Here is a 12,540-nt window from a genome sequence, read left to right as displayed (position 1 = left end):
TGACAAAGGATCAAAGCAATTGAATAATGGAACAATGGGCTGGCAGAATATCCGAAAGGTATGCACACTCAACTCTAAGCTGTCTCGCAGAGCTATAAAATCTCAAATCTCAGCCCAGCTATAAACTTTCACCCTTGTGTTTCACAGGCTACGCGAGGTATCACTGTGAGTATCGTCACATCCCTCAGGTGGACGTTAAACTGGGCGTCCCATCTGCCAGCACTAGTTTGTGGATGTTAAAGATCCCATGATGTCTCTTGCGACAAGTAAGTGAGCCACTGCCATCACCCTGACTAAATTCCAAATTCCTGCCCTGACTCTCTACTGGGAAGGCAATGGCAAGCCACTCAGCCTAACTCCTGCCAAGACACTGCCTCGGCAGCACCAACGCTGTGTGAAGACTATGGTACAGCTCATCATCAATGGAATAATACAAGCATGTAAAAACGCGTGTAAGGCACTGTGTTCATCGGTGAAATTATACAATTCTGTTATCTACCAAGCATAATTCCTTACTGTTGTGTTCTCAGGGCATTTCTGAAGGGTTGCCGATGTGTGGAGTTAGACTGTTGGGATGGACCAAATGAAGAGCCAGTGATCTACCATGGCTACACTCTTACATCGAAGATCCTCTTTCGAGATGTCATTCAAGTGGTGGAAAAATATGCTTTTAAGGCAGGTATTTATTCCAGAAAGATAAATTGTATTTATCGCCTTACAATGATACTGCACTTTCAGGATGTTTCAAAAATAGCTCGGCTTAAAGGATAACTCATCTGCTCATTCCTGAAATGTCTATCCAAGAATTGGGTTCTATTTTTGGATAGTCAATAAACTGTTGGCTTGGTGCTTCACAAACAGGGTGTTGGTAATAAGGGCTGTTTCCGCAGTACCACGTGACAAAGGTGTAATTAACCTTTTCAGGGTAAATCCTCAACGATGAAAATGTTCATAAGCAGTCATGGGCTGTCTCTACGACTTTTGGGAATGAAATAATAATAATAATAATAATGATTATTATTATTATTATTATTATTATAGAGAACTGTCAAAGCAAAACTTTTTGTTAATTTGCAAAGAATCCAGCCATATAACAGCGGCGATTCAAATTTTACCAGTGTTCTCACCTCGCAATGCCTGCTCTATGTATCGTTCCACATTGCAGATACCTTTTTGCATATTAACCACTACGTTTCATTGAGTGTTGTTCATCCTTTGCAAATTTATTACCTAAATTTACAAACACATGCTGGAACTCTCTGTTGCTTTGCAAAAGTAACGGAAACAATTTTGTGGTTTAAATGCATGAAGTTGAATCATTCTCCTTTTGTGCAAATGTCTTCATATAATCTTCTTCCTTCTCTTATTTTGTGAAACAGGGGGACAAGTTAATCACCAATAAGTTGACATGATTGATTATGAACATGAAACTCACCTCACCACCCAAACTCCACAACCACCCCATACACAAAATGGGGGTCAAGTCAATTCTGATTGCATTGTGGTTCATGTTTGATCGAACTTTCTCCTTTTTAAAACATCATGTTTTGAGAAGATTGAAATATTTTCACTTTAAATATGATAAATACCTGTTTTATTCATGTCCATGATTTCTATTGATATAATACTTTACATACACTGCATACAAAGTGCTCAAGAAGAATAAAAAAACACAAATGCTCATCATAATTAATTGGGATAAACTCACCTTGCATCCTCTTCAGAGATGACAGGTGTCTTCAGAGGTAGCACACACACACACACACACACACACACACACACACACACACACACACACACACACACACACACACACACACGGACACACCTTTGGGCTGTCTAATGGATGTTTGATTCACAACTCGATTTTAAACTCTCATCTTCATGGTGAATCTCAAGCAGGATGTTGCATCAGTGATTGTGCCATTCTTCATATGGATGTTTCCCTGGGAGTCCTATCAGCTAGGATTCACTTCATGATGTTAAAAATCCCAATGTACCTTTCAAAAAGAGTAGGTGACCAATTTTTTTTTCAATTTTTTTTTTTTTTGTATTTTTGATGTTTATAGGCAAACTTATAGGGTGATGATTCACATGGGTGTGCTTGTGGAATGACATATTGAGGGCGTGCAAAACAATTACATAATGGCACTCGATTACAAGGTTGAGGCTTTATGTTACAAAAGTGTCCAAAATGGATGATATTGCAGTATTTCTGATTCTGATGTACAGTACCATGTTCTGTTATGGAGTGTTGGTGCTGCCGAAGCAGTTTCTTGGCAAAGGTTATATAGTGGGGTGGCTTAGCTCCAAAAAAACAGGTCGATTGTGCACTTTCCCTTAAAAGCATGAAACTTGGCACATGGTTAGAGTAACACCATACAATGATTTTTAGTCCAGGGGCCGCCGGAAATTACACCCCGTATGGCGGCCATCTTGGATTTCAAAATGGCCGCCACTGTGGACCTGTTTTGTTCAATATCTCCTAAACTAGTACAGATATCGAGACAGTTCAAACCCCTATAACTACATTTTAGGGGTCGAGGAATGCAATGGTGACATTAAATGTTTGAAAATTGTGGCTGCCATCTTGAAATCCCGCCATCCACAGCTATTTTGCTCTCAAGGTCTATGCTCACATTTCAGAGACGAATAAATTTTTGATGCTTTAAAATATTGATCAAACTATGAAACTGGTAGTAGTTATGCATCTACTCATTTCAGGGACATCATCCATTGTTATGGTGACTGCACAAGTGATCAACCCTACATATGCCCGTTCATCTGCAACTGGAGATGGCAAAGTGCATCAAACTTGTGGACCCATCTAAGCCAGATGCTGAAATGGGTCGAGTTACTCAGTGGGAACTCTGCATTCTTTATCAACAGAACAACACTGAAAAGGTTCAGTTTCCCAGTCAACGAAAAGGTGAAGCAACACTCGCAGGGTACAAAACATTGGCTAATAATCTCCTCGAGTTTCATAACCTTGGTCTGCTGCCTAGAACGATAAACATTGACACATTGGATGAAGGTCATGGTGTTGAGGCAGCTTTCATTGCTCATAATGCACGTTAGCATAGTACAACAGGCATAGTACAACTACAACAGGCAGACTTACGTACAACAATTCAAAACTGGAATGTGCAAGGAAGCGTTCTAAAGATATACCGGCTGGTGCGGCACAGAGAGGGAATGACAGGATCCTAATCCGAACTGTTGATACAGATGTTGTCGTACTTGCAGTTATGGAAACTCAGAGACTTTCTGTGAAGATATGGTTAGCCTTTGGAACAGGGAAGAGCTTGCTATTCCTCCCTGCACATGACGTAGCCACTGCTCTCGGCCCTGAGAAGTCTAAGGCCCTCCCCATGTTTCATGCACTGACAGGATGTGACACTGTGTCGGTGTTTGTTGGGCAAGGTAAGCGAACTGCATGGGCTGTATGGGAGTCGTTCCCAGAGCTCACAGATGCACTATCTGAAGTCAACCATGAACAAACAGATATAACTGAGTCCTGTATGAGCATTATTGCAAGATTCGTCATTTTGATGTATGATCGCACAAGTACCTGTAGTGACATTAATACAGCACAAAAGAAACTGTTTGCAAAGAAAGGCAGATCTCTGGAATCAATTCCGCCTACACACCATGCTCTGGTGCAGCATGTTAGGTGTGCAGTGTACCAAGGAGCATTATGCTGGGGCCAGGCATGACATGCACAGCCTGAGCTCCCATGTCCAAGTGAGTGGGGTTGGGAAAAACATCCGACGGTCAGTTTAAACCGATTTTGGACAACACTACCGGAAGCCGCAAAGATCTGCAATGAACTTATCCGTTGTGGATGCACAAATGGATGCACTGATCGCTGCAGGTGTAAGAAGTCTGCACTTCCATGCACGTCACTTTGTTATTGTGATGGGGAATGCAACAGAGACTAGAAAAGTCGTGACGGTAACTGTGGTTTTTTGCCAACTGCTTGTGATGTTTTCTTGATTGTTCATTCCTTCACATATTGTGCTAACTGATGATAGTTTATGTTAGCCTTTGGATGGTGGCTATCTTGGATTAAAAGATAGCTGCCACATATTCAATCTCACCATTGGATTCCTAGACCCCTAAAACTTAGGTATAAGCATTAAAACTGTGTTGATATCTTTAATACTTAATGAGATATTGAGCAAAATAGCTTGTCAATGGTGGCCATCTTGGATTTAAAAATGGCAGCCACAATTTTCAAACATTTTATGTCACCATTGGCTTCATAGAGACGTAAAATGTATGTATAGGCGGTTCAACTGTCTCGATATCTGTACTAGTTAAAGAGATATTTAACAAAACAGGTCCACATTGGTGGCCATTTTGAAATCCAAGATGGCCACCATGCGGGTTGCAATTTCCGGTGGCCCCTGGACTAAAAATCTTTGTATTGTATCACTCTAACCATGTGCCAAGTTTCATGCTTTTAAGGGAAAGTGCACAATTGATCAGCTAAGCCGCCCCACTATCTAAGCTACACTCTTAGCAAAGTGCTCAATTTGTGTACTGGGTGCTTTGCCTTTGCCTTCCCAGTTATACAGTACTTAGACAATTGAAAGTGCTTTTCATCATAGCATTAGCACTTTCTATATATCATCCATTGAAAACCCATGTGCTACTTTACTCACATTTATTTTATGCATCATCTTCAATATTTCATTTACAAAGCTGAGGAATGTTGAAATTTTAACCCATTTGACCAAATTTAGTTAACTGTAGTTAACTATTCACCCCAACCCCACTCATACATCTGCCCCGCACGATTTGCTGCAAACTGAATGCAAAATGCCATTGGCCTACTTGTTTCATAGTATTGCGTCCAAGAGACCAATTATTGAATGACATTTACAAATGAAGCAATAAATATCTTGTTTTTTTTCAGAGATATGCAATTGGCTTCTGTTAGACAGTTAGAGTTAGAGCATGTGCAGCATTATTAGAGCCTGATACTTTTGTAACCTACGCTGTAGTCATGGTCATAACCTCGGCCGAGTTCAATTATTGCCATTAATGTGTTTGTCAGGTGTCAGAATACCCAGTCATCTTGTCAATAGAAAACCATTGCAGCTTAGAGCAGCAACGCGTCATGGCCCATCACATGAAGTCTATCCTCAAGAACAAGCTGCTCACAGAACCTGTACAATCAGGTGAAAGTGAACAACCTTCACCTGAGGTAAAAGTACCAACATTAATTATGCTTTCAACTTGTTATGCTGATGGTATAGGAAATTGTGAGACTTGCTACTGCAGTTATAAACAGTGTATTCTCAAATATTCTCATGATAATGGTGGTTTGCTAATGCATGGACAAATAGAAAACTTGAATAATTTGCTGACCTTTCATCCCAGATTTTTTTCGAAAACTTGGATAATTTGTTGACCTTTTATCACAAATGATTTTGTGCACTGTTCCTGGTATCAACTTCTTGTGAAACTATAATGCTCACATACTAATGTCAAACTTGCCAAATAGTAATATCAAATTTGTAGACCTCATCAGCACCAGGCCTTAAATTAAAAAAAACGACAATGGCACTTGGTAGAGCGCAAACCTCCGCCAGGATAAACAGTTTAAGTTTTGTATCGGCCGGATCTGGATCCTGACCGAAAACAAAATCTAATCGGCTTGTTCTTGTCACCTAACCAACTTGTCCACCAAGTTTTGTCATAACTTGTCCACAACCTTTTTAAATATCGTGATTATATATTGTTTTTGGACCTATCTCTCAATGGAAAAGAATCACGGGACAAAAAATAAAAAATTCTCGACCTGCATCCTGATTCAGATCTTCACCAAAATGGAATCGATTCTTCCTTATCGCACACCCAACCTGTCCACCAAATTTTGGCCAAATCCATCCACACCTTTTTGAAATATCGTGCTCTATATCGTTTTATCCCGATCAATCAAGCAATGGAGAAGAATCACTTTTAAATTTCTCGGAGCCAGATCCGGATTTGGATCTTCACCAAAATCGAATAAATTTGGCCTCTTCAAACACCCAACATCTCCACCAATTTTTGGCTGAATCCGTCGATAACCTTTTTGATATCCTGTTCACAGACAGACAAACAAACAGATAAATAGTGGTGAAAACATAACCTACGCCTACCTTTGGTGGCGGAGGTAAAAAAAAAAAAGAACTGAAGAAATAAAGAAGTGAAGAGCACGAAAAATACTCAGTTTTGAGGAACTGGAAAACCTGCCTTTTGAAAAGGGACAGGTTATAACTGTTGGGAAAGACATGAAAAGGTAAATAATTCCAGTGCTTAGCGGTGAAGGGAAAGAAAGAAACATCATAACAACCAACCCTTGAGTTGCCAATGGCTACACAATAGTCACACGATGCCATGGTTTGCCAAGTATTTTGTGGTCTAGCTAATGACAGAGGTGTACAAGCAGCCAGTTCTCGGAAGAAGTAATATCTATAGAAAAAGGAAAGAGAGCCAACACCAGAAAGGCACTCGGGAGAGAGCATACCTCCACCAGGCTGATTAGTTGATGTTTTGTATCCCACTGATAGGCTGGATCTGGATGTGGACATCAGCTAAAATTTAATCGGCTTGTTGTTGTCACCAAACCAACTCACCCACCAAGTTTCGTCTGAATCCATCCCCGCTTTTTGAGAGATCGTGCTATATATAGTTATTTGCCCTATCTCTCAATGGTGAAGAATCACTTTAAAATTCTCATAGTCAGATCCAGATCTGGATATTCACCAAAATCTAATCAGTTCGCCCTTGTCACACACTGAACTTGTCCACCAATTTTCATCTGGATTTGTCCTCAAGTTTTTTATGTACTTTGTTCACAAACAAACAAACAAACAAACAACAAGAAAAAGACGTCATGCAAAGCACGATACTTGCAAAATCCACCCCCTCTCCAAAAGTTGCCATGGATGCACCAAATTGTCCATTTCATTAAGATTGAAATTGACAATCTTAATCAACGCTCCGGTCAATCGGATGAAAGTTGATGATATTTCAGATTGAAATTGATGATTTTAGTAGTTTGACCATTGAACTTAAAAATAGTTTGTTTCCAAATTCAGTGATGCACTATGCAATTGCTGCTTAATTTTCAGGTTTGACGGATGAAAATTGACGATTTTTCAGTGGAAATTTGATGATTTTAGAAGTTTGACCTTGAGTTGACCTCTGACCTTTTGACCTCAAAAATAGTTGTTTTCCGAATTGAGTGATGGACTCTGCAAATCCTGTTCAACTTTCAAGTTAATAGGGTGTATATTGATAATTTTTCAATTGAAAATTGATGATTTTAGAAGTTTGACCTTGAGTTGACCTTTGACCTTTTGATCTTAAAAATAGTTGATTTCCTAATTCAGTGAAGCAATTGCAAATCCTGTTCAAATTTCAAGTCAATCAATTGAAAAATGACAATTTTAGAAATTTGACCTCAAGATGACCTATGACCTTTGACCTTTGACCTCAAAGTCAATGGGCTTTCAGTTGAGATTACCTCTACAACTTGGTGAAGTTTCGTGAAGATCGGTGTTAAATTGTGACCTGAAGGCGATTGACAAACACAAGACAAGAAAAAGACAAGAAAAAGACAAGAAAAAAAAAGTAAAAAACAAACAAGACACAATTACAGAGACAGAATGGTCGAAGAGAAAACTCAATATGAGAGAGCAGAGTTAAGGAGAAAAACCGAAACAGGTGAACTTGGAGATCAGTTCATGATGGCACACTGTCAAAAGCTTTCAATCTATCAGGTCAGGTATAGGAGCATGCACCGGAGCAGCACGTTGCTGCATACACTTTCCACCGGTACTCCAGGGGCCTCCGTCTGGCCACCCCCCCCCCAGAAAGATGCCTGGCCCATCCCACTTCCTTGAGATGCCGATCAACCAACTGCGACCACGAGGCACGTAGTCAGCCCACTGGCCTCCTCCACTCACGAGGCTCCTTCACTGAGAGAATCTGGTGAGCAGGATCAGCATCAAGAAAACGAGCCACATGTCCACACAGCCGCAGCTGATGCTCAGGGACTATGCAGGTAATTTCATTTGAGTCTCTCTCAGTAACCGCTCGTTGGACACAAAGTCCGACCAGCGATAGCCAAGGATTCTCCGAAGAGACCTGGTACCAAAGGAATTAAGTCTCCATCTCAGATCCCTGGTCAGAGTCCAAGTCTCACATCCGTAGAGCAAGAATGGAAGCACCAAGGACCTGAAGACATGGGCTTTCATCCTCCTGCACAAGTACCGACAGCGCCATACCCCATGACCCAGTGAATCCATGAAACCCCAGGCCCGACCCAGATGTCTATTGACCTCTGGCTCACAGACAGCAGAGATGTGAATATCACTGCCAAGGTAAGTGAATCTCTCCGTGACCTCAACATCCTCACCACAATTACTTTGCTTATAATTGGAAGCAAGCTAATGGGCGTGTGGTTAAGACGATCTGTTTTTGTGCCATTTTTGTATAACATCGTAATGTTGGATGATTTCCCAGTGGATGGAAGTTGACCTCAGGCAAATGATAAGTTGAACAAAGCAGAAAATGATTGATTGACTTCAATTCAGCAGAGCATCAGCAGAGCAGGTTTTCGGAACGTGTACACTCGTGCTGTCCAAACACGTCGCACAATTCCTGCTGTGGTATTTCATTCAGCCTTCTCATGATCAGACTCCTTTGTGGTGCCATTTGAAGTGAGGGAAGGGATGGAGGGGAAGCATATACCAGAGACATACCCCATTTGCACACCCAAAATGGCGAGAGAATGCCGGCAAAATGCTAGCATTGAAATACCAGCATTGCCCACTGCCCCGATTCACTCCAGTGACCAATGCCACAAAATTGCCGTAAACCAGATGTGATGCTTCGTGTCTGGTGCATTGTTGTACTGTATCATATCAAAATGGTTGGTGGAAGTACCAAGTGGAATGTGTGGAAACAACGAGCAACAGGAATAGAAACAACTGGAACTGGAAATAACAACTGGAAAGAACGGAAAGCAAAATTTAACATCCAACTTATGATGAGAGTGTATCAAAGTCGGAGTGGGTATCGTAGCATGCATAAAAGCACTGTGAGAAAAGGCTAATTGATAACACACACACACACACACACACACACACACACACACACACACACACACACACACACACACACACACACACACACACACACACACACACGTAACGTGTCAACAATCACATGGCCCACATGAATGTTCCTCTCAGGCTTTGTTTGGAGCTCCGTGATTGGCTGATGTGACTGGTCTAGGTGACCCATGGTCATCACACATCAATGCACAAGGTGTAAAATTGTCAGCATTTTTACCGTTACCGTTCACATCTTGTGAATGCCGGCATTTTTCGACCTTCACTGCAAGGACAAATGCCAGGAAATTAGTGTTAATTGGTGGAAATGACATGCTGGCAAAATGCCGACATTAGTTTTAGCTCCCATTCCCAGATTTGTTCAGGCCCAGGGAGTCATAGAAGCCCTTTTTCTGCAGTGTTATGATTGGTTGAACTGGCTTAATAGCAACTACCACCCATTTGGATGAGGACACTTTAAATCACCACATATGAGGAAGCTACAGTTGTTATAGGAGGATGAAAAGTGGGTCCATGTTGGCAAAGAGAAAGATGTAAATGGAATTGTTAGAGTTAGGAGGATGGCACAGCATACAGACAAACAGGAGGTGGTTGCTGAGGGGAAAGCACAGTCAAAGTTACTTTTGAGGACTTGAACAGGTACACGGACAGTAGCAGTTCACAGACAGTGGGAGATGGAATTATTCATGTAAACTACAACTCCACCGCTGTAATGGGGTTCAGGCTTGTTGAAACAGAAGAGACATCGTTTGAGTGAGATAAATAGCAATTACGGACATTCTGTGGGAGGAACGATTCATTTCAGCAGATCATGTCAGGTGTTGTAGCAGCTATCTAGATTGAGAGATACATGTCAGGATGGTACGGTAGAAAATTTACTGTTGTCTCTCTTTGCTCTTTCACTGACTTTCACTCTTTAATTGCTTTTCTTCTGATTTTCCAGTCTTCATTTGTTTATGACCAACCTGTTTCCATTTCAACACCTTAAACATGCCAATCAAACAATGAACTATTTCCGACAACATTTGTTTGACTCTCCTTATACTCCAAGCTGTATGTGTAATGTACTGCTTTCCCATGTATTTCCTATTGCACTCTTTTGTACAAAGTTTCAGGTCGCTGCACACCACTTCCTGACGTTAATCCTACAAAGCTATAAACTTTTTTTATGTTTGCTTATTACATTTATTCACTTTTCACTTGCCATTTTGGTTCACCATGTTTTTTCTTCTGCTAATTAATTTTCTTTGTTTCTTTACTTTTGCATGTACCTCAACAATGCCCAAACTCCTTTGAAAAGCTACATAGTGTACTAGACGACCCATGAACCAATTGGGTTCCCGTTGTGACAGCGGTTGATAAAAAAAAATCATTAAAAAAAAACAAAAGATAGCTCCAGCGAACTATACCGCTGAGGTTGTTTGCATTGATCAAATAATCCCGAAGAGGACTTGACTGAATCGGGAATTGATTTTTGATCCCCCGCCGCGTGGCGGAAGGGAGATATTGTTGTCACCCGGTTCGTCCGTCCGTCCGTCCGTCCGTCTGGGTGTCAATGAAATGAATGTGAGAGAAATGCCTTCGGAGTATAAGGCGTTATTTCACTTGATTGAAGCTGTCTCTACAAACACAAAAGGAATACATGTGCAGTCAATCACCGCAAAGTATAACAACAATTAACCAGCATAAACACAGAGTCCGGTATACTCTCAATTCTCACCATTCAAGGAGCGCCAAGTGAACTACTGCAGTTAATGACAATGCCCCAGGGACAATCTCGTCGACCGCGCAGCATCTCGGTTTTATCTGTCTCGTGTGCGAGCCACGCGTCACGTGGTCGCGCGTCACTTCATCTTTTATTTCATCACATTCTCCCCATCATTAATATGTAACTAGAGGTTCAACTAACACACCATGATTACTTCAAAGCTATAGGAGCATACATTTCAAGCAGTGAGAACTATTTAAACTACAGAAACATACATTTCAAGCAGTGAGAATTATTTGGAGTTATAGAAGCATAGTAAAGTGTTATCAAGGGTTGCCGATAATCCCCTTTACAGATCGAGTCGTCGAGGGGGTTTTATCCATCGACCTCTCCGGGAGTAAATGGTGGCTTCTCTTGAGGGAGGCTTCCGATCCCCTTGAGGAGCCTCGATTCGTGCCGGGGATGACTCCACGATCGCTCTCGGGTGGAATGCGGTAGCTTCGTCTACCTCAACCCCGACGCCACCATTCTCGGGTGAGAAAGTTCCTGAGGGAGAAACACCTGGGGAGGGAATGTCAGAGGGAGGAGTACCAGAGGGAGGATTACCCGTGGGAGCCAGATGGCGAACCGACACAGTGGTCTCCCTGCCATCAGGAAGTCTAACATGAGCATACTCAGGATTAGCATCGATGAGTTCGACCTTCTCCACCATTGGTTCATACTTGCTTTGTCGTACCGGGCGCTTCACGAACACTGTACCCAGATAGGTTAGCCAGTTGGACACCAATTGGCCGCCGGTATATCGTCGTTGGTGAGTAAACATTCGTTCGTGCGGAGTAGCATTGATGGACGTACAGAGCAAAGAGCGTATGGAATTCAGGGCGTCGAGAAGGGTAACCTCCCACCGCTCGGGCCCCAGTCCTCTCGATCTCAGCGCCAGGGTTACGGCTTTCCAAATGACTCCATTATACCGTTCCACCTGCCCATTACCCTGTGGGTTGTAACCCGTTGTTCGACTAGTTGCGATGCCGTGTTCATATAGGAACTGTTTGAGCTCGGCCGACATGAAACACGGTCCTCTGTCAGAATGTATGTACGAAGGTTTCCCAAACATGGCAAAGAGGTCAGAGAGACATTTCACGACAGTGCCCGAGGTCATATCCGAGCACGGGAATGCAAATGAGAACCTTGAGTATTCATCAACAACAGTGAGTATGTATCTGTTGTCTGTCTCAGTCGGCAAGGGCCCTTTGAAGTCGATATTTAGTCTCTCGAAGGGTGAAGTGGCCTTGATCAACCTGCCAGAAGCGGCGCCATAGAATCTGGGTTTTAGTTCAGCACAAACAGGGCAAGAAGCACTGACTTGTTTAATATCTTCGATAGAATAGGGAAGGTTTTGTCTGCGCACAAAATGTGCCATTCTGGTTACCCCGGGTGGCACAGAGACACATGAAGGTCTTGCAAAGCCCGACCTGATGTCGCCGAACAGTAGACCCGAGAGAAGGTGTCCGCAGCAGGGTTTTCCTTCCCGGGCCGATAAACAATGTCGTAACTATAACAGGATTGATCTATCCGCCATCTCATTATTTTCTCGTTCTTAATTTTCCCGTTATTTTTCCCATCAAACATGAAGGCAACGGATCGCTGGTCCATGATGAGTGTGAAGTGGTTGCCCAGTAAATAATGTCTCCATTTACG

The 12,540-nt window shown here is 42.1% G+C and overlaps 1 protein-coding gene across 2 annotated transcripts in view; it reads left to right on the top strand.

Annotated features, from left to right (window-relative positions):
* LOC147030063 (1-phosphatidylinositol 4,5-bisphosphate phosphodiesterase delta-4-like) overlaps positions 1 to 12,540 on the top strand; it is a 125,114-nt gene that overhangs the window by 58,859 nt on the left and 53,715 nt on the right. For both annotated transcript variants that reach the window (XM_085873776.1, XM_085873775.1), the window contains 2 exons: positions 531 to 675; positions 5,063 to 5,212. In XM_085873776.1, the coding sequence (XP_085729902.1) occupies positions 531 to 675; positions 5,063 to 5,212 (295 nt within the window). The remainder of the gene's footprint in view (positions 1 to 530; positions 676 to 5,062; positions 5,213 to 12,540) is intronic.

This window comes from Eptatretus burgeri, chromosome 3, assembly GCF_056783735.1.
Source record: "Eptatretus burgeri isolate ZD-2024b chromosome 3, Ebu_testis_v1, whole genome shotgun sequence".
Taxonomy (NCBI): domain Eukaryota; kingdom Metazoa; phylum Chordata; class Myxini; order Myxiniformes; family Myxinidae; genus Eptatretus; species Eptatretus burgeri.
The sequence above is the reverse complement of the archived record's forward strand: the minus strand, read 5'-3'. Positions and strand labels throughout refer to the sequence as shown.